At 43.3% G+C, this 21,517-nt stretch overlaps 1 protein-coding gene across 3 annotated transcripts in view; it reads right to left on the reverse strand.

The window, feature by feature from the left end:
- The window catches only part of EGFLAM (EGF like, fibronectin type III and laminin G domains), a 74,174-nt gene that overhangs the window by 19,889 nt on the left and 32,768 nt on the right, over nt 1–21,517 (reverse strand). For all 3 annotated transcript variants that reach the window (XM_054185899.1, XM_054185898.1, XM_054185897.1), the window contains exons 8-15: nt 13,527–13,642; nt 12,948–13,284; nt 10,330–10,430; nt 9,179–9,279; nt 7,973–8,117; nt 5,324–5,513; nt 1,552–1,677; nt 552–795 (exon numbers count right to left, since the gene is read on the reverse strand). In XM_054185899.1, coding sequence (XP_054041874.1) covers nt 552–795; nt 1,552–1,677; nt 5,324–5,513; nt 7,973–8,117; nt 9,179–9,279; nt 10,330–10,430; nt 12,948–13,284; nt 13,527–13,642 — 1,360 coding nt within the window. The remainder of the gene's footprint in view (nt 1–551; nt 796–1,551; nt 1,678–5,323; nt 5,514–7,972; nt 8,118–9,178; nt 9,280–10,329; nt 10,431–12,947; nt 13,285–13,526; nt 13,643–21,517) is intronic.

A 21,517-nucleotide genomic window follows, 5' to 3' on the forward strand; every position in this document is an offset into this window, starting at 1 on the left:
TGTACATTTATCTTTTAGATTTATGAAGTCATGTAAATAGGATACTAGCCTCAGAACGCCAAAAATCAGCACTATGAGGAAAGAGGGGACCTGGAGGTGTATCTTCTTGTGACACCTCCAGCCCAGTACTTACTGCCTTGAAACGGGAGACCAGGGAGGAGGATGCTCACAAAAGTGCCAATATTGTGCAGTCCTGAGGCTAGAAAGTGTGTGCATAAAATATAGATCCCCTAATTAGCTATGGCACCATGTCATGGAGGCAAGAAGGGAATTTGCAATACCATACAGAAACAAAAGTAACATTTGCATTAAGATGGTGGCATGACATAGCAACACTGATAATAAAGCTTTGAAACTTAATCTTAGGTAGGAAGAAAATCCTGTCCCCTTGAATACAGTTTTCGTGTTTCTGTGCATTCTTAGGAGGAGTAGGCACTAGAGACTGATGGGCTCCCATATCTCATTATAGGCTATTACTCTTTCCAGCCCATTCCTCTCCTGGATTAGCACCTTGGCACTGTTGGGAAGGAAACGCAAACAACACCGTTTACCTGATAACAGCTGTTCCTGAGCCACAGTCGAACCTGAACTCCACGTAACCAGCCACCATGTTAATGGAGAGGAAGTCCTTGCTGTCTGTGTCGTAGCTGTACAAAAGGACACCAGTCTCTAAATCTGGACGAAATGTCATCTCAAACTCCATGAAGGAAAGGTAATTCTGTGGTTCCAAGGGCCAGGGTGTGCTAGCAAATGACCTCAAGGACTCGTTGAACTGAGGTATGGCCAAGGTGAGTGCTGGAAATCCAGAATACACAAGCAGGTCACTTGAGGCTCCAAGGTAAGGAACTGTCTCCCACCAACCAGTGTGAGTTCCCTTTGTTAGGCATTTAAAGATAACGTTAAGAAAAACAACCTAAAAATTTAATCTTCCAAATTAAAAATATTTTTTTATCCTAGACAACACTGCTTCCCTCCTTAATCCCTTCCTTTTCTAGGGATGTATTTGTACTATAAAGCTTTATGCTCCTTTTCTTCAGTGATTCATCAGTGTTTTTCAAAGCAGCAAGCATGCACACAATGGGTGGTGGCATGAACAGTTCTGCAGCACATAAAATAATGTTGTATCTATTTGACTATTTGTTTGTACCTCTGTGATTTCAGCAGGAAATTGATATTGGGTCCTTTGCGTTTCAGAATATACAACTGACACTGGTTTTAGGAGAAAAGGGGGGATTTTTTTAGAGTTAATGTGCAGCTGTGAAGTTGTACATTATTTTAACTTCTGAAAAGTAAGTTTGAGATGCTTATTTATAGTTAGTTTAAATAAGTAAAGACGTTTGAGAATCACTGATTACGTAGGAGCTGGATGTAGCCCCAGAGTGAATGGTGGGGGAGGGTTTCACAATGTGATTTTGAAAAGATAAAGTTAACAAGTTACTCTGTTCTGTCAATGTAATAGCATAAGACCTCCTTGGATGTCACCATGTGCAAAACACATTGAACACTAAATAACACGCACAAAGAAAGATAAGCAGCCCAGCATCCTCTTACCTTCTTCACAATGATGACCTTTAAATCCAAGAGGGCAAAGGCAAATGTATGAATCCGCTTTACTTGCAGTACAGGTACCACTGTTGATGCAGGCAGCCTCATCACAGATGCCGCTGCTACATTCACCTAAAACCAGACGCAAAACATTGATTTACCGGAGAAGTTTGACAAAGAAGATTTATTTGGCTGTTGATCATTACTACTAACCAATACAATTTGCTCTCCTGCCTAGATTCTTTCCCAATTTGTCAAATGGTGTGCAATTTAGACAAGTTCACTTGATTTTTAGCACCAGATCAGGAAGAGACCTTAAAAATAGCAGAAATTAGTCCTTACTAACAAACCACGACAGTTGTATCTTTCAGTCATTCCCTGGATTACTTTTCTTCTGCTCTTGTTCCTATCTTTATTTTTGCATAAAATAGAAATCTCTCCAGAATGTTTACAAGCACTGTGACTTGCTTAATTTCAATTACCTTAAGTGCTGCTTTGTTCACTGTAAATTCACGCCACGGTAAGCATGGAAGGTGTTAACCATGATCAACTAATCTTATTAACTAAAATGCCGTTGTCAGCCCTCTTTGTCTGCACTAAACAGGATCCGTATCATCAGCTTTTTAAGAAGCATTTCTACTATGCTGGCATATCAACTGAAATAACAAGGAGGTGATTTCTTCTTGCTGAAATTGCTGCGGAACAGTTAATTCACTCACTTCTTAAGACTGGTATCTATGAAGTTAGATTATGCAATGGTCAAATGTACATCTGGTTAAGTCTTGTGGATTTTGTTTACTTTCTCCTTTATTTTAGTTACTCCCCTCGTTGATAGTAACAAACTGATCTTATACATTAAGAAAGCCCAAATAAGACACTTGTGGTGTACAAGTGTAAGCATGCCACTTGGGGGGCAAAGTGTTTATGAGAAACTAAGAATTGCGCATTTATTTTGAGGCACATCACCTCTGAGATGACACAGGTGTTGTGAGGCAGCTCTGACAATAAACACTGGAGAACCGTTTTGTTATCTGAGATGACTGAGAGAAGTCTTGCAAAACTACTGCAAGAAGGGGATATGTCCTTTTTGTTTTGTTTAAACACAGCACTGCAATTGTAAAGACAGTTTCCAGACCAGACGTCTACAAATCCTCAACAAGGTACTGGCATTAGTACAGCACCAGCTTTATGGCTTGGTTTCTCACCCCACAGCCAGAAAGAAAAGCATGGAGAAGTATGCAGGTGTAAAGAGCTGATGTTCTGGTTCATCTCGATCACTCTGCCGTCCATGGTGGAAAAGAACCTTTTCTCGCCGACTCAGGACAGAGGCAGTAATAACTCTCGGGTTATCTGGTACAACTCCCTGCCAGACCAGACTTGTCTGACATTGCACATCTACAAATCTCCTGCCAGGCCTATTTTTCATTGTAGAGGTAGGTCCGAGTACAGCGGTCGTAACACAGGGCTCCAGGCCTAACCCAAGGAGCATAAGCAAAATGTACAAGTCCCCTGGAAGGCAACAAATTCTCCTTCTATGTGGAAGGGGACAATTACCCCTTCAAATGGCTGCCCATGGCCAGCCGTGGGAGCAGGGGTGCTCATTGAGCCATGTTTTCCTCTTCTGGGCTGCATTGTAATGGTCACAGTGAACAGCAGCAGGACGGGTATCTAGTCACCAAGATCCCTCACATACCCATCAATGATGGCGACAGTGACAGAAATGAACAGCACTATCTCTGTTTTATAGACAAGGAATGAGAGCCAAGGATGTGGGTAAACAAGAATCTACACATATCGAGTCTGAGACACAAACAGAAAACTGAGACAATGCTCATCTTTACTGCATCTGCTGCTCTGTCAGTCAATACTGGCAGTATGTTCAAACAGAACGAAGTTAAACAAAGTCTTTGAGAAACAGGGAAGGTCAAGGAAGATGACAATAATGGCACAAGTCGCAGGCTCACCTGTTTGAGGGACAGCTTGAACTGGAGCAGTCTTGGTACTTAAGGACAGTTGCTCTCACAATGTCTCAGTGACCTGAGTTACCACAGCCTTTGGGCCAGCCAGATGACTACACCGGAAAGGCAGACCACCGCTCTGATGGCAGCGTCTGCTTGGGTGCAGTGGCAGAGGAGGAAGGAGGGAAGCTGCAGCGGGAGTAGAGGGTCCTGCCATACCTGCGCTGAGCCATAAGCGCTGCCTCCCCATCAGCCCCTCAGCTCAGGGGCCGGTGGGACTTCTACTGGAGCTGGCGGGATGGACCCTCTCCTCCCCACCCTCAGTTCTGCGGTCCATACACCACCGCACCCCTGATTTATGCACTGTGCCAACAGGAAACAAACAAAAAACTGGCTGGCAAAAACCATCATCCCTAAACCCTCACACAGTTCACTTTCAATGCATTTATTTTAAGCTTAACTTATGTGGCATTTTGTTTGCAAGTCTCTCCTGGTACAGTTTCCTATAAAAGTGTGTGCAGCCATGTAAGGACAGTAAGGGTCTATCACTCAGTTTCAGGTCACACATGGCAGATCCCAGCATTTATTTTCATTGATGTTGACTGTTAATGCAGTAGTATGTGGAGCATTCATGGATGGGAATGAAGCTAGCTGCAACCCAAAACGCAATAGAGATTAGGGCTTGGAGAACTTCAGCAGGGCTTTCATCTATCTATCTAAATTCCATAGATTCTCACTCTATCGTGAAATTACTCTCTGCTTCCAAAGTCTTATTCTTTTCAGCGTCTGTTTCTTGGGCCACTCTGTTCCCCCCCTGTATTGCACAGAAGTTTGGTCATGTTATCTAGAGAATACAGAGTGATTGTTAGGAAGTTTCTCATTAATCACTTCCTTCTTGCGATGCCAAATGCACAGCTATAGAAGAGAAGAAAGATGACTTTGTGGCTGAAGAGTTCAGTGATATGGGATCTATTTCCTGCATTTACCACTTGCTTCTGACTTGGCTTTACTCTTACTCTTCAACTTTTAGACTGAGGTCATTAAAGCAAGGATTTCATTGCCCTATCTTTTTTTTCGAGTGCTCATTACACAGATGAAATAGAGATAAATAAATAAGACAGGACTAAGGACTAGTTAATTAACTTCCCTACTTCTCCATATTTTAATCTGTGAAGGGAAGATAATGTTATAAAACCACTTCATAAAGCTGTTGAAAAAATTTATCCCATAGCATTTTTAAAACATACTGGAAATGAAAACAATAGATGGTGGACAGGAAAACCTATTTGCCTCAGCAGTAGTGGGGTTTCATGGGTAAAAGCCCTTTGTTGTGGCCACAGCACTGCTTTGGACAAATGCAATGATGCCTTTAGGCAAAACACATTTTGCTGTGTCCATAGTGTTTTAAATACAAACACATTGTGCATACTATTGATTTCTGATGATATGGCTGTGTAAATCAGGAGCATGAAGCGGCATCCTGAGAGATGCTGGAAGGAATACTGCTGCAGATGCAATTATATCAGCAACGCTGAGTTTCCTGTGTGGTCATAAGAACTAGTTTTGCTATTGTGCTGCATAACTGTGTCCACATGGGGTTTTGGTATGCCACAGTGATGTTCACTTGTACAATGTGATAAAACCCTTCTACTACAGACCCAGCAAAAGCAATGTGCAAAGCCACAGAGAAATACCATGCCAAAAATCGAGACCGCACCTTCCACCTCTCAAAACTGGACCATTGCCCAAATTTTTTCAGCAGGCAAAGAAAGCAACCCCTGGTTTATCGCTGATGGAAGACCCCATACCGTTACACTTACCGACATCAGCGCCACTGAGAGCTTTCCCTAATGGCCAGGGTCTCATATCAATTATCTTGCCGTTGATGCTCAGCGACTGAAGGCAGCCCTGAAACCCACGGTTGGTGCCTGCGGCTCTCACCAGCCAGTACATGCTGGGGGCACCACCGACGTAAAAGGGAGTCCGGAACGTAATTTTACTGTACTGGCCCTGGAGGGAAAACAGAGGACGACATGATATAGAACAGATACAACATAGGATAACTAATTAAGCCACACTGCGTATAATCAATTTTTTTTTCTCCACAAAGAATTGCATCAGCGGATATGCAGGTTGCTCGCTGGTAATTCCTTTCCATTTGTCATTCCTCTACTCGGTGTGTCACTTTAAATGTTACTTTTTGCACCCATACCCATCATGATAACATGGACAATTTAATACAAAATGAAAACTTTAAAAATCGCTATGTTCTGAGGAGGGATTGTGATATGTCTTTTGCTGCAATTTCTTCCTTTACTTTTGCCAAAATCGTTAGTCTTCTAAAACCTAAGCCCTGGGGGACGCAGACCAATGCGATAATGCCTTTTGGACAGAACCCAGCAAGTGCTTACTGTTGAGTAATAATAAAATGACAAAAAACAACTGTAAAACCCAAGACAAGGCATAAACTAACACAACTACAACTTCAGTGGTGTTCTGAATCTACTAAATCTACTACCCATCTTTTTTGGATGGGGAGCTGAGGCAGGTTAAGGAACTGCCTATAGAAATGTAGACATACAATTTACTAACACTGCTATAGTGCACAAGAAGGACCAAAAAAAACCCCCCCAAAACAAAACAGAACTTTTTTGACCATCAAATCAAACTTTGTGCTATTGTGGGCAATGGAGTCACGATTCCGTCCATAAATTGATCAAAATATATGTCTCTTGCCTTCTGCTCAAAGGATATTTCAAAACCTCACGCCCTTTAAAAGAAAACATTCAAAACTCCCAAATTTATTCATGGCCAGTTTTTAACAATGTATCCTTCTGACAGCATTGACCTTTAGCCCAAAAGCTCCCTGGATTTTTCATCGCTGTCCTGCCTCCCTGGTATTTATAACAATAAATTATATCCCCATAGCCTCTATTTTGCCAGGCTAAATAAGTCAAGGCCATTCAGTCTACGGGTGCTCACTGCACAATGCACTGCAGAAGCACATCAAACGGATCTCAATTTCAGCAGGAAAAAAAAAATTCAGGTGGAGCCTGTGGATGAAGAGCACTCAAATGTCCACAGTTTCATGGTGGGCATATGCCAGAGCTGTGGGCACACAGCTCTCCAGCCTGTCTCCAACTGCTTGCCATCTTCCATCGCCTATGATGCTCCTGCCCTCCTTGGTCTGTCAAGCTCTGCTTCTCTTGCGGGCTCTCTCTAAGACTGTTCAAGTCAAAATGAACCAGGTCGGAGAAGACTACCGCTCTGCTGAGACTAATACAGGCCATTGTAACTAGGTAGGGCTGAGAAGGAGTCACTGGAGCAACAATACTACAGGAGCAGCAAGCTCTGGTGGAGAGCAGCACCTAGAGCAATTAACTTTTTATTCTGGTATAGCTGCAGCTAGAAGAATGTGTGTCCACTGGCAAACTCTCTTGTTGCAGACTCTGTGGACCATAACCCTCCTACTAGCCCTTTGATGCACCTTTACTTCTTCATCTTCTTGGCTATGGGGGATCATAGCCACACGCAGCCAGACACAGTCTTACCAAAGCGCTGCACTATGTCCTAAGTTTTACTGGACATATCTCTCCTGATTCACACTTGACCTTTGCGTGGCCTCATAGCATTGGTAACACACAGCGACAAGTGACAGACATCGAAATCCTTTCCTCTGTCATTTCCAGATGATGAGAACTCAATGAGCCGCATTCTTTACCCTTCAGTGTCTGCACATGAAAGTGTAAAGTAATAAGATGTCTGAAGCTGCTTTTTTCAGGGCTAGGGATGTCATGCTAATAGTGGTTATCAAAGAGAAGAGGAAACACATCTGAAACAATTTGCAACTGTCTTTGTTTTCAGTGCCTTAATTTCACTTCTGTTTTCTGGCCTGGCAACAGATGAGCAAGTCAAGACATCCTCCTCTATTATATTTAATCCTGGCAATCCTCATACAAAATTGGTCTTAACATAAGTCAGGGCATTCTCCATTACAGTGCTTAAATCTATGTCCATGGTATACATGTAATTACAGTTCTGTATACAAACCTTGAGTGGCTATATGCATGTTTACATAAATATATAAACATATACACATATGCATCTGATTTTTCTGGCTGAAGAAAAGCGTCTCTCTGAGGCTTGAAAGAGAAAGCAATCAGGGACAGCAGCTGTAAAACCTGGCAAACTTTTAACAGCACCCTGTATCTGAGACTAGTGAAGTGTAGCAGAAGGGCAGCAGAGCAAGTACGGAGGACAACAGGGAAACTGCAATGGGATCCAGCACTGGGATATTTATCTGTGATTTACAGACTATGTATATGGAAGAGCAATCTGTACACTGATCCTGGTTCACTCAATTCCCCAACACTAATAAATAAAAATGTACCTTTTAAATCTGATCTGCTGGCAAGAAAAAATGTCATCATGACCTTGAGAGAGCGCAAGGTCAGTGCAGGACTACCTACCTGAGATTTTCCTGTCACTGGAGCATCATTGTCCATCCTGAGCCAGCCATTCATCCCGTCTCTGAACAGTGTGACGCTGTGCCAGTTCCCCAGCTTGATTTTGTTTTCACTCGTTATGACTGCAACTCCTGTGCCACAGTTGAACCTGGTAGCGTGAGAGAGAGAGGGCAAGGTGACAATCTTACATTAACCAAATAACTGAAAGTTGTTTTTAGGCTTCAAATACTCCCTTCGCTCCTGAGAACCTCTCTGTTTCACATTGCGTATTAGTATACCACAAGAAAACTGTGGTATATGAACTGTTCTAAGTTTCAAACATCATTATCTCTCTTTCTCCCATGGTGAAGATTTTGCATTCTCTGTCCATACCAAATGCATTGCAAAGCTTGCCAACAGCTGAAACTGTTTCAAGATGCAGGATATTACGATCTGAGCTACTGCTATCACAGTAATTTCTCTTCGGAATTTTTCTAGCTCCCTGGTGAAAGGCAGGGAGAGCCTTTCTCTGCAATTCTATATGAAACTCATTACTGATTGACAAGCAGACCTCCAGGAGAGTCTCAGTGGAGCTCAACATGCACAAAACTTGCCATTTTCTCTGACTGCTGTTCAGTGCAGGTGAACAGAAAATCACCTACTTTGTTACTCCCCGCTTTCAAAGGAGTCACCCTTCCAAGTAAGATACTCTTACCCATGAGATACTCTTTCCCATGCTTCATATATCTGGCACCACAAGAAACCCCCTCCATCTTCACTTAAGAAACCTGCAACTCCATCTAAACAAGAGATATAAGATGAAGTTCCAGGCCCCTTGCTGGCATTAAATCCTTTATTTTGCTACATTATCTGCGAGTCCTTTGGCTGTGAAGCAAAAACAGCTCAGTGTAGCATAAGCTTAGCAAATGCTCACTAGCACTTTTGATAACACAGCAGTGAGCCATGGACTAATGCCTTGAAGAAAACTGATTATTTTGCCTTTACACCAAGGTCTGAGTAAAAAGGGTTCAACAGGGCACATGTCCACACACTTATGAAGGGTGAGAGAAAAAAAAAATTGAAGAGCTGTTAAATGTAGTAATACTGTCCATTTTGTGCACTGCATGGGGCAGAAGTCAAAGACAGGGTAGACATTCCCCACATATAGTGAGTCCCAGGAGGCACCAACGGCCCCTTCTCTTTACATCAGATTTAGGGTGGAGGTTTTACCTGAACTGGATGCTACGTCGGATGATAGCTAGTGACATAAAGTCACCACGACTGTGTTCATTTTCTCCACAGTATAGCAGCAAACCATCTTCTGATTCAGCCTGCAATCACAGCATCAACATGAAAAATCAAAGTCTAAGCCTCACAGCGACAGATAAACACAAGCAGCACTGACAAACTTTTCTCCAGAAAAGGGGCAGCATTTTTCAGATGGAGTTTTTAACTCGCAGAATCAGAAATTGGCTGATCAGTTTTGAATCCTGCACTTGAAGAACGTGGAAAAACACTGCCTTAATGCTTAAATGGTTGAAGAACATGTCTTCTACTTACAGGGTGATACTATCAGACCTAAAAACAAGCCTGAAGACATTAAAGACTGTCAGGCATGTCCCATATGCGACCTCTGAGCACAAAGTCTTGCAAGGGTGCCCTAGCAAGCCTGTTAAGTGTAGGCACATCAGACCTAAACACATCCCGCTTCACGTGTTCAGTGAACGTGACACTTTTCAAGCCAAACAACCTGTGCAGGCAGGATTTTTCCATATGTGCACAGCAGCTGACACGGTGGCTTTTTGCAGCCATCCTGCATTTTAAGCTGATGAACTGCCAGCGGAGTGTCAGATCGCCACGTGAGGCAACGCACTGCTGCTGCTCTAGTGACAGCCTGGTGCCTAGGTGGAAAATAATGCCTACTTAAATCCTGCAGGATGGGAAAGGAACTCTGGATATAGGGCAGTACTTTGCTCTGTACAACATCATCACCGTTTCTTATATGCAAAAATACTGCCCCCCACTTCCAAATTGTAATTCACAAAAATTCCAGCTGCACTGCAGCCTGTAGCTCATTCACATGGCTATAACCTCGCCGATGTACATCGCTCCTAGTCTGCAACAACAGTATTACTAGTCCCAGGGATTCTCTCAGGCACTGCCTACCAATAATGGATGCAAACATTTTAGCTCAGTTTATCAATTTCATTTGCATTCATTGAAGGTGAAGCCAGATCTTGAGAGACGAAGACTATGTATAGGTTCGCCACAATTACATTATAAGCTATACTGAAGCTAAGTTATTGTTCATTGTCCACATCATCAGAACAAGCGAATAAAATTTAAAGCTCCAGTGTGGGCTTGGAATTGCTTAAACTTACCCTGAATTCAAGGGTAATTTGAAATGTCTGGTAGGAGTTTTTCAGTGGTTCAAAGGTGATGTATGAGTAGCCAGAGAACTGAGGATACTGGATAATAATATCTGAGAAGCAAAGACAGAAGCATGTTATTTAGCAGTTTTCTCCCATATAAAAATCGATATACACATTTAGCACTGGATAACAGCAGGTGAAAATGCAAGGCAGAGTTCCTCCAGAGGCAGCCATTAGTCATCAGCAGTCAACAATCAGTTAACCTATTACCTTGTCCTCCCACCACCTTTCACAACTAACTCTTTTATTCCCAAGGACCTGGTGAACTTGGAAAGAAACAGGGTACTGAGGGCCAAATACTGCTCAACAGTTTAATCGCTGGCTTCAGTGGAACTTTCTCCAGATTTTTTGTTACAGAAGACAGAACCCATCTACTTTATATTTATCTCCATTTAAGAATTCATTTAACACAGAGACAACAAAGTAATTTTCTGTTTTGCAGAATTACAAAAACATATGCAGGAAATGTGGCCAGACTCCACAACACATTAGTCACTGCTGGTCCGTAGCTGCTGCGTCCAGCATCCACAGAATCCTTGGATGGCTCACAAGAGCCCAGCAGCTTCCAGCACTTCCTCCAAGTCAGCTCAGGGCAGAAGGTAAAGGGAGGGTTGGGGAGAAAGGATTCCCTGCAGGCATCTCTCCATCCCTGGCTGCAACAGTCGCCCTTCATGTCGTTCTTGTCAGCTGGCATTACCAAGCCTCACCCTTCGTTGTCTTATGTTAGAGGACCATCCTGGCTTCAGCACAGAAAAAGAAAATCAGAGAGATGTCTTACCGCTATCTTTGCAGATAGTTTTCCTAAGAAGCACTGAGGACAGACATAGTTTCAGGCCTGAATTCTTACTTTTGCAGTGAATCTAAGTCTAATGAGGAAGGAAGGATGAGAAGTCCTATTCCTCTTTGCTGTTTGAATACCAAGTGGGTTTTTCTTGCGTATTTGGATCTGGATACAGCGCTCTCAGCTTTTTTGTTTGCAAGGCATACATTTTAGGTTGAGGTGAAGATAACCTGTGCTATAAACCTGAATGCAAATGCAGCAGACCGCAATTAACTCATGCCCTGATCACAACCAGAACTGACTGGACCAGAGCACCATGCAGCTGTTGATTGCAAAGAAAAGTCTGTTTTCATTCAAATATGTAACAATATTGGCTGCTGTGGAGAAATTCAGTACAAGGGAATATTGGTACATGATGCTACTGCTTAGCAAGGAATAACACACTCCCTTGTGAAAAATGGTGGTTTTGGACTGACGTTAACAAACCCGCTCTACAAGCTGTATACAGTTATGTCAGTTCAAATAAATCCTTGACTCTTCATACTTGATCAAGGCCAAAAATCACATCTGCAGCTGTTCCATGTGGCTGAGTCACAACAGATTGTTTTCAGAACGAGCTCTCTTTACTCCAGCACCGGGAGGAGAAGATCAAACACACTCAGTGTCTGTAACTCTGATACACAACACTGCACATCACGAACGTCTAGCACGAGCCTGCACAAGAAACGTGTGTCCCTGATGCTCTGCTGTGTGGTGGGGTCTTGGAAGATCAGATCAGCAAGCAGAGGGACGGATCAGCTCTTTCTTAGCTGGTGGGACAGCACCAGTGCAAGCAACGGGACACTTACTTTGCACAAGCTCTGGCATTCATCTGACCCCTTGGTCACCAAACCAGAAGAAAAATAATGCCAGGGGGAAAAAAAGGGACCTCCTTATGGCTTGGTAAAAGAGCTGGACTGGCTCACCAGGTGACCAGCTCAACGTCAGACCCAGCGAAAGAGGAAGGTTAGGTCTGCAGAGGGAGGGGACAGGAAGGTGGCAAGGGAAGGAGAAGCAGGACAGCCTCCTTCAGCTCAGCAAGATCTTGCCCTGGCTCGACCACTCTGCAGAGGGGTGAGAGGACACATGGCAAGTCCTGACTGGGACAACCACATGTCCTCACATTGACCCAGGCTTCAGGTTGTGCTTTCTGAACTGGGGAGGGGGGTTTATTCCTCCCTTGCCCCAGCCTGACTGGCACAAGTGCTGGGGTTATCACTCCAGTGCTGCTGCCTTGCAGACCGTGGTGAAAGTCTCCTCTGGAGATGGTTTTACAATGGGGGCTCACATCCCTGCTGCAGGATCAGCATCACCCACAGTGATCCAACCACATTGGAAATGCAGGTGGTTCAGGGCTTCAGTTGCAGGCAAAAGGCAAGGGTCAAAGAGGGGATGAATGTCCCTGCTGGAAGCTGCAGATGCCATGGCTGGACCCTGTCAGGCCTGGGTACCTACCGACATACCTGGTTCCATCACCCTCCCACTCCTTTGTGGGGGAAGCAGGATTAACCTCCCCTGTGCACCTGCACACAGGGTCTGCATGCAAGAATAACTTCTTCACACGTAGCTGAGGAACAAGAAGCAAAGGGGCTGATGCCAGACCTGGGATGTGAAAGCTGATGCTGTCCTTAGGGATCCATTAAGCCCAGCCGGCTCTTCCCAAAGCATGCGTTGGCTGGTTCATCACAAAGCTGCTCCTTGCCCCAGAAGAAGAGAAGCCAGCAGCAGCAGGCAAGCAGAAACCTACCTTCCGCACACGTCTCTCCTCCTTTTCCCAAGTTGCAGTGGCAGCGCGAGCCGCCCCGGTCATAGTCATTGACACAAAAGCTGTCTGCAGAACAGATGGCCTCATCACAGGAGAGATCAAAGAGGCGCGTTGCAGAAGACATGCCGCCCCTCCTCGCTGCCCGAGCCGTAGTCGCCCTCGCTGTGGTTGAAGGCTGCATGGTGGTGGGAATGGAAGTAGTAGGTTCAGAAGTGGTTGTAAGGACCCGTGACAGCAGCCTGGAACTAGACCCTGGCGTGACCTTAGTTTCAACCAGAAATTTTCTGTTGCCTCCTTTGATAGCAGGAAGCGGTCTGAGCTGAAAAGAATAAAGAAACACAAATTCAGTAAAATCTAAAATGCTATGGGGAAATTAAATTAATACCTTCCAAGACACACATCTGAGGTAACAAACTGATCCTCACTGAAGGAAAAGAAACAACCACGTTATTGTATCTGGGCACATAATATCAGATACTAAAGTTCCTGACAAGATCAGACACTTTAAAGTATTGAGACTATAAAGAAAACAGAAATGCCAAAAGGAATCTTGAAACTTACCTCTTCTATGTAAATGTCGTAGTCTGAGTCATCAATATCAAATCCATCATCATCACCAGTCACTGTGTCTGTGATATACTGATGCCCATAGCTTCCACTTCCTAACTCCTCAGAGCCTAAAAAGACACAACTAGCATATTCAGTTCATACGTTTTTTTCTCTTTACACACAGCTACTCAGATCTCACCACCCCCTGATTCACCACACTGAAATCTGAAGTGGTGTTACTGTTCATCCTGTACAGACAATGCAAGCGTCAGCCTGAAGATGGGAGATGCTGTCCAAGTGATACACGTGCAACTTAAAACAAAGTGAGGACCTTCATTTAATCACTTAGTGTCATTCTCAAACAAAACAGGCAAAGCTCAGTTCTCCCACTGCAAACTGACTTTCATCCATCATTCTTCCAGGAGAACGGCTCTGAACTTTTTTCGGCATGGACAACATTTTAATAACTGTATTGTTTTTAGATCAAACTTTTCACTTTTATAAATACACAGTCCCATATCTTCCCTACTGGTGACCAAACTACTGGAACAGCAGAAGAGATGCATCTAGGTAGGGCTTTTCTGGCACTCTCTGCTTAGGAATTTATCTGCCTCCACTGGCTCTGATGCTACTGAAATTAGCATCCTAAGTGTATTTTTAGGCTATTTTTTAAAACACAATACAGCACCTCAAAAAAAGAAACTTGCATAAACATCATGGGTTTTTCATGCACATAATCTGCTTCTGCCTCTCCCTGGAGCGCTGAACTGTGCCATGAAGGGCTCTGGGCTGGGAATGGCCAGTTTAAACAGTAAGAGGACCCTCGCAGAAAACATCTGTGCTTTTCTGCACTTTACATAGCAAATTCTGCTTAAACAATGGTTTATGCTTTTTAGCTATTAAAATTTGCCAGAAGAAAGATAATACAGGTAACTGCATCATTATCATTACTTGTCATTTCAGCACGGTTAAGAATAGACAAACATTTGATAACCATCAAGATAGCAGATTTCATACATTTGCATTTTCCATAAAATATTTTGAGTCACTTCAAAGGAGCATAGGTAATCCTTGCTTTACAAAGCTTCTGTACAGTCTGACCATGTGTGATTGTCGATTTTAGCAGCCACAAGTTGCCCATATTTTCTTGTAAGTTAGCAGGTCCTTCGCATTGCAACATGCAGCAATGCAAAGTCTTGCTGGGCAGTGGCTCTCTGCAGAATGGAGACACGACAAGCCAGAAAATGCCACTCGATGGTAGCGAGAGCTTCACCACCACCACTGAACAACCCAAGGGAGCCAGGGAAAGCTAAGGAGTCTCAGCAGGCTTTCAGAGGGAGCAGGGTGGGCTCAGTGCTATCAGGGCATCTGAGCCAGTCTGACTGGGGTCAGCCATCCTCCACCTTGGTGGAGAATAATGGAAAAATATCACACTGGCCTGGTTCAGGCAGGAGAGCACTTGTCTAAATCTTACTATATGCTCTTTTCCTGTGCTGTGACTGCAACCCAAAAATCCTGGCAGACAGTTACGAAATCAAGCATATGTGCACCAGATACGAACACGTGCCCTGGCTGGCTAATTGGCCGCCCACCACACGCTCTGTGGGACTTACTTATCAACAGGCTTTACATGTTACATCAGCACAGAGAAAAATCAAAGGTAAATGAGTAGAAGTAATGAGGCATACACATTTGCAACCAAAACAACATGCTAGGCTGGGAGAGAATGTGTAAAAACCCTTCCACTCTAACATGTATCCCAAATCATCTGTAAGTAATACAATTTAACTGTGTATTAATCAGAATTATTCAGCACAGAGTTCTAACAACTGAGCTAAGCAGAGAATTCGTAGCTTTATGACTGGTAATGAGATAAAGCCAACTGGACAGTTTATATCCAGATTATTTCTGCTGGTGACTGTGAATGCATAGGCAGAGGATTACTACTGGAGAAACAGACTGCACATGTATGAAGTGGTCCCAATCCTGTATTCATTATGGAAAACAACAGGTATTCCCCAAATGTGGGCAAAATCTCTTACTCCCAGTATGAGTAAAGCAGATAACAGCTCCCAGCAGACGCAGCGACTTTCAGCTCACTGGAATAGAACTGAATTCAGTTCTTCTAACGGATGAAACTGTAATTTGCCTAAGAGTAATAGAAGTCATAAAGCTAAGTTGGGAAAAGGAAAGAAAAAACTACAATCATGTGCCTCGGAAAACAATCTAACCTGTATTCAAACAAGCTGTGATAAACTCGCTCCATTTTCTAATTTAGGGGTCACAAGCGAAAAAATAAACATCTGTTGTAGTCCAAACTCTGCCACATTTTTTTCTCTTGTCAAGCAAGCTTTATATTGGCTTAATGGGATTTAGGTTCAATAAGGATGGCAGGAATGAAGCAATACAGAGAATGAATCACCTTCATACTCACATGAAGGAAAATGTTAGGTCTCGAATTCACATTCAGATATGCACACTTGCTTACATGTATAGATACGATTTCAATGCTGTGCCAGTTTTATATAAGCGTAACTCTCCTGAGTGGAGTTGTCACTAACTACATCAATAACCACCAGCATGCAATGAGACCTGGTAAGTTAGGAGAGACAGGCAGTTCCCCAAGCAGAAGATGTGCCACTTTCATCTAGCAGATCAAAATGTTTCATGCTTTTCCAACAGGAGACTTTGGGAGATGAAATGTACCCACTATTTTAAACCAGACAATGATTCCTTTCACCTTATTGAACTGGTACAACATTTAGAGCCTGGAGAGACCAAAGAAGTTACAGTTTATTGTGGCTGGTAGAAAAGACTGCTTTGAGGCCCTTCTTCAAAGACTTTTGGGACATAAGTTTGGTGTCACCAGGAAAAGTATAACTTCGGAAGGTGTTCTAATACCCACAGTTCTCCAGCGTGGCTCCAAATCTCTGCTTTCACCACTCCCGCTGGCTCTGTCTGAGTTTCAGCCAGCACATTACTCTACTCACAGCTACGTTACTCTACCTGCTGATCTGTGAGCAGTCTGGTAACGCATATGACAGCTGGGAATGATGAGGACATGGAGATGTACTCTTTTCTAACTATGCCTGAATTTATACAGGGCAGTACCCACACCAATGATGAGACCATCTAAGACCCCATTGGCTTCACAGTCATCTTGCATTTGCTGTTTGCTCACTGGATGTGACACGATACCCATGTGTGACGTGATGCAACAAAACTGCAAAACAACAGAAAGCAGAGAAGCTAACACGAGTTTTTGTAGAGAAACCCTGCTGTGAGCCCCTCTTTTAATAGCACCGTGTAGCTTTGGTGGAGAGCTCATCTCATAATGGGTGGCAAATCAGGGACAATTAAGCAAAGTGGTACTCTGCAAAGACCAAAACAATGACTACAGAGATTATAAATGTGCCATGTTTCATTAAACCAGTGTTTCAGTGTACAAGGAGATGAAGCCTGTTTAAGACCCTTTAGCAGGTCCTATAATCCTGTTTTATAATTAATTGGAAAACCTGTGGGGGGTCACGAACTGTAGACAGCTTCTTTGCGAATAATCAGGGATTAAGTTATACCGAAGAAATCTTTCTCAAAACAAACAGAAAGCCACACAAAGTTTTGTTTTGTCAACTAGGTGGCCACCAGCATACTGATCAGGAGACTGAGGAGACCGTAGGAGGTAGACCCCCCGGGCACCACAACGCAGGCAGATTGAATGGAAGTGTTCACAGACTGATGGCCTTCATGAAGAACCCCTCTAAATCTAAATCCAAAATACATCAGGGGCATTTTAATCTGAGTTTTATTCTTGTCAGTGGCTCACAGTGAGGCACTGCATATTGCTTGGCCTGTCTCTTGCTTTTTGTCCCTGTCTGTATAAATACGAACACTGCCTTTGTTAAAGCCTTTGCAGATCTGTGGGAAACAGTTCTGTGGAAAACCACCTCCATTTGCTATCTCCAAGACACATCGCCGTCATTTACATCAAGGTTTGGGCCCAAGGGACTGCCCTTCTCCTGTGCCTGAGCCTCAGCAGACACATTCAAGCATGGTGCAGAACATTTAAGCACCTGTGCCAGTGCCTCGCTCTGTATGAACCTGGTGGTGACAGCCAGGCCCAGAGGCAGGGATGTAGCCAGAGTAAGCAGCCACTTCTGTCATGTTTGCTGTGGAGACAAGCAGGAGGGTATTTTTAACAGAAGACGCTTCCTCTGTTGGTCTGTCAAAGCCCAAGGCTGGTGACCTTCCAGGCACAGTGCAAACCCCATCTGTTTCCCCAGGAGATGAAGGGTATTTAAGTGATGCAGGTGATGACACTATGTTTGTTTGATTCTTTGGGACAGTTTATTTTGTTTTTATTCAACTTGATATGTGAAATCTTTTTTTCAAGTAAATTGTCCATGACACATTGAAAGATTTGACATAACAAAAAAAACCCAACAACTATATAAGCGAAATACCTGCAGCCTGCATCTGTAATTAAGAAAGGCAACAAAATTTGATTTATTACATCATTTCGTTCTAGAAAAAAAATGAAACCAAATCAAAAATAAATGAGAACCCTTGGGGAAACTTGCCCTCTCCTTCCTCCTTGAAAATGGAGCAATGTAACATAAACCACGCACGCGTTTTTCACTAGGTAAGGGGTAACTGCTTATAATCAAGGCCACATGTTCTACTTGCACAGACCTTGGGAGGTCTGTCACATTAGGTGATACCATCAGCAACCCTTCAGAAAAGACAATGGTTTCCTGTGCTGACCGGAAACAATGCAGTCGAGTGCTGCAAAAGCAAGTCACCTTTTAAAACCAAAATGAGAAAAATACATTTCAGAGTGAGATAAACCCTGGCAGAAAACATCCACGAGTACTTTGGACTCAGCATCTGCTGTACTCCTCTCTGTCTCAGCCTGCCTAGAAGAGCTGTGAGTGACACTACACAACGCAACATGGACCCTGAAGGTCCACTGCATCTGAGGTAATGCTGGGGATTTGTTCTTCAGTTAAAACAAGTATCAGAAAAGCACTAATTATTTCAAAAAAAGCAGAAAAATCCAGGATATACAAGCATAAAGCTAAAAATTTTTTCCAAACACACTAAGGACCTTAGTGCCAGCAAGTGTAATGCAAAGGAGACAGACATTGTATGGACTTCTGCCAGCTTCCTAAGATATGTCAGGTATTTCTGAGGAATATAAAATCACTCAGAAAATAGCATCAAATATTTTTGGCATGTTTCACTGTTTAGGTGGGAGGAGGTACCATTTTAATAATGAAGGTAGTCATCCCTACGATGCGCACCCCGAAGAGCAAAGGTGCATAATTTTCAGACGTGCCAAATATCTGACATCCTTCCAGCAACCACGGGTGACTAAGAGGTATCTGCTGGATCTTTGAGAGATTCAGGCATCTGGTGCCATCTGAGACACATTACGGTACCTGAGACATCCCCAGAGGACTGTCAGGTGTCTGGGAGACACATGGGAGGCAGATGTCCTCCTGCAGTGACAGCTGAATGCCACAGGACCTAGGGGACCTCAAATATCTATACCTGAGCAACTCAAGCGAATGATTAGCTGGGCCAAAGAAAGTAACTGTTGGCTTTCTGGCTACTAGAAAGGGGAAGGTACCTGCAGATACATAATGTGAACTAGGAGGAAGTTTTACCTGGTTGCCCTTAAGCTTAGCATGCATTTTTTTTTTTTTTGGTTACATTAAACATATCAAATCACTGTTAGTTTTTTTTAGTATTCTGGGGAAAAATAAATGTTCAGGCTATGCATGGCTTTAATCAAGAATTTTTTTCACAACAGAAGTTTAGTTTTTATACTAATGCACAATGTACTTGTGTATCTGGTTAATATCAACCTAGTTTCTTACACAGACATCACCACTAAAGCCAAGTGAGAGCTGCTATATTCAGTTACTCTCCTGCTTGCATAAAGCCACAGAAGTTATTTCTAAAGGCTTTTGTTGCCTTTGAACACCACTCCTTGCTGTGCAAAAAGTTGGTTGTTGTGAAGACAGGTATCCACAGGATAACACAGGCTTTCATGCATAGTGGCTATACGCAGTTTTTAATTTGCAAAATATTTGCAAAATCCACCCTGGAAGCCAAGAGCAGTCTGGCAAAGGAACCACATTCACATTTGCCAAAGGCCCCAGCGTTTGCCAAAGTAGCCCTAAGAACAAGTGACCCGGTGTGGGGCTGGAGCACATCACGGACATGACGTGGCCGCAGGCTGCGGGAGCTCTGCCCGCTCATGAGGGTCTCCACCAAGCACTGAAAGAGCCTTGGTGCAGGGACACCAAGCCCTCAGCCACAGCAACACCCACGTGCCTACCAGGGACCGGCATGCAGTTTTTGAGTCCATTCAGAGAGTGCTGCAACATGCATAACACAAGCTCATGCCCCCTCTGAACTCCTCCAGAAATCAGTGTTTATATACAACAGGTGTGAATGTGATCCCAAGCTCTACTGACAAAAATCCACGTTTTAGAGCCATCTTGACAGGTTTCCGCAGAACAGGCGGTTTCCAAAGGCAAAGCGTCTTTTCGTAGAGTACCACAGTAATAAGCAAAGCATGAAGACTACTCCACCCTTATTAACAAAGCTAAACACTTTATCTTTTCTGACCAAAGAATTCAGCCACTCATATTCAAAGATAAACAGGATACCAAGGAGCACACAAGCATGCCTCAGGCAGCAGGAGATGACCCTTGAGGATCCAAGGGCCAAGGAACCCCAGAGTATGATGCACCTTCATGGTTTTCACAAACATTTGCTTCAGAAGTTAAACTGATGAGTTCAGCAGCCGTAACAAACTTCATGCAAACTATTCAAGGGACCAAGTTTATGGCAGATGGGAAAAAACAATGGAAACTGCCATAAAAGAGTCAATGAAAACAGGGGATTCCAACACAGGGAGGCAATGTAGAAATAAATACTTAGCAGGTTAAATTGGTGGATCACTGAGGATGTGGTCCACATTTCTGCAGCATGAAAATTCTTCTTGCAGAGCTCATGGTCCTACCTGAATATCAGTTGCTCATTTTCAACCAGTTAATTAAAGATGATTTGTAATTGAGCATGCAGGCGAGAAAGGAAAAAAAGTCAGTTTTGTTGCTCTTTTTTATAGTTATCTGCTATATATATCTACTATAATTATCTGCTAAAATTATATACAGGCATCTTCTTGCATGGCGTTCTATCCCCTATAGATGCTTTTGAAACTAGAACTTAAAAGTATGGACACCTTTTAGGCACAATTAAAAGAGTGGCACATTAGGGATATAGCTCAGTTGGTCCCCACAGCCTGCCAGCCGTGGCTCTGCTTCTTACATCGTCTCTCTTTGTGACTGGGTTTTCCACTGTGTGAGAGACGTGATTTGTATGATTCCCTGCTCTGTGTCGGCTTGATTGGGATTCTCACACACAGCTATGACTTTGGGGGTGATGAGGAGCAACAGCACCTCAGAGTCAGCCCACGGAGACATTAGCACTGAGAGAGGATTATACTCTGAGGAAGGTCACCAGGAGATGTGTGCAGGACCTTCCCCTTACTGCATGGTCTACATTGCTACATGAATGTGAATGTAATTGTTAACAAGTCGTGTTTATTCAAGTATGTTTGAATGCATTTCCACCTAATATTTTTGCTATACAGCTTCTGATCAAAACAGGATGTTTACTTGTTTATATCATTATTTTCATGATTGTTATTATTTCCATGATTCATAAGAGCCTTACACCTCAGAAAACAGCACAGATTTTCTTGGTCTTTGTTTAAATTATAAATGTAATACACGGAGCTCAGTTTCAAAGAACAGAAAAAAAAAGATGAACAATAGACTTGTCTCTCTCATTTCTCCCCATGATATCCACTTACCAGTTCTGCATGAGGCCAGCACAAAAGTCGGTAAGTAGTGATCCAAAAATATCCGGCAATGACCTCCAGAGCAGAGAAATGGCATGAGAGCACTTCTCCCTGGAGCTTTTCAAAT

This window comes from Rissa tridactyla, chromosome Z, assembly GCF_028500815.1.
Source record: "Rissa tridactyla isolate bRisTri1 chromosome Z, bRisTri1.patW.cur.20221130, whole genome shotgun sequence".
Taxonomy (NCBI): Eukaryota; Metazoa; Chordata; class Aves; order Charadriiformes; family Laridae; genus Rissa; species Rissa tridactyla.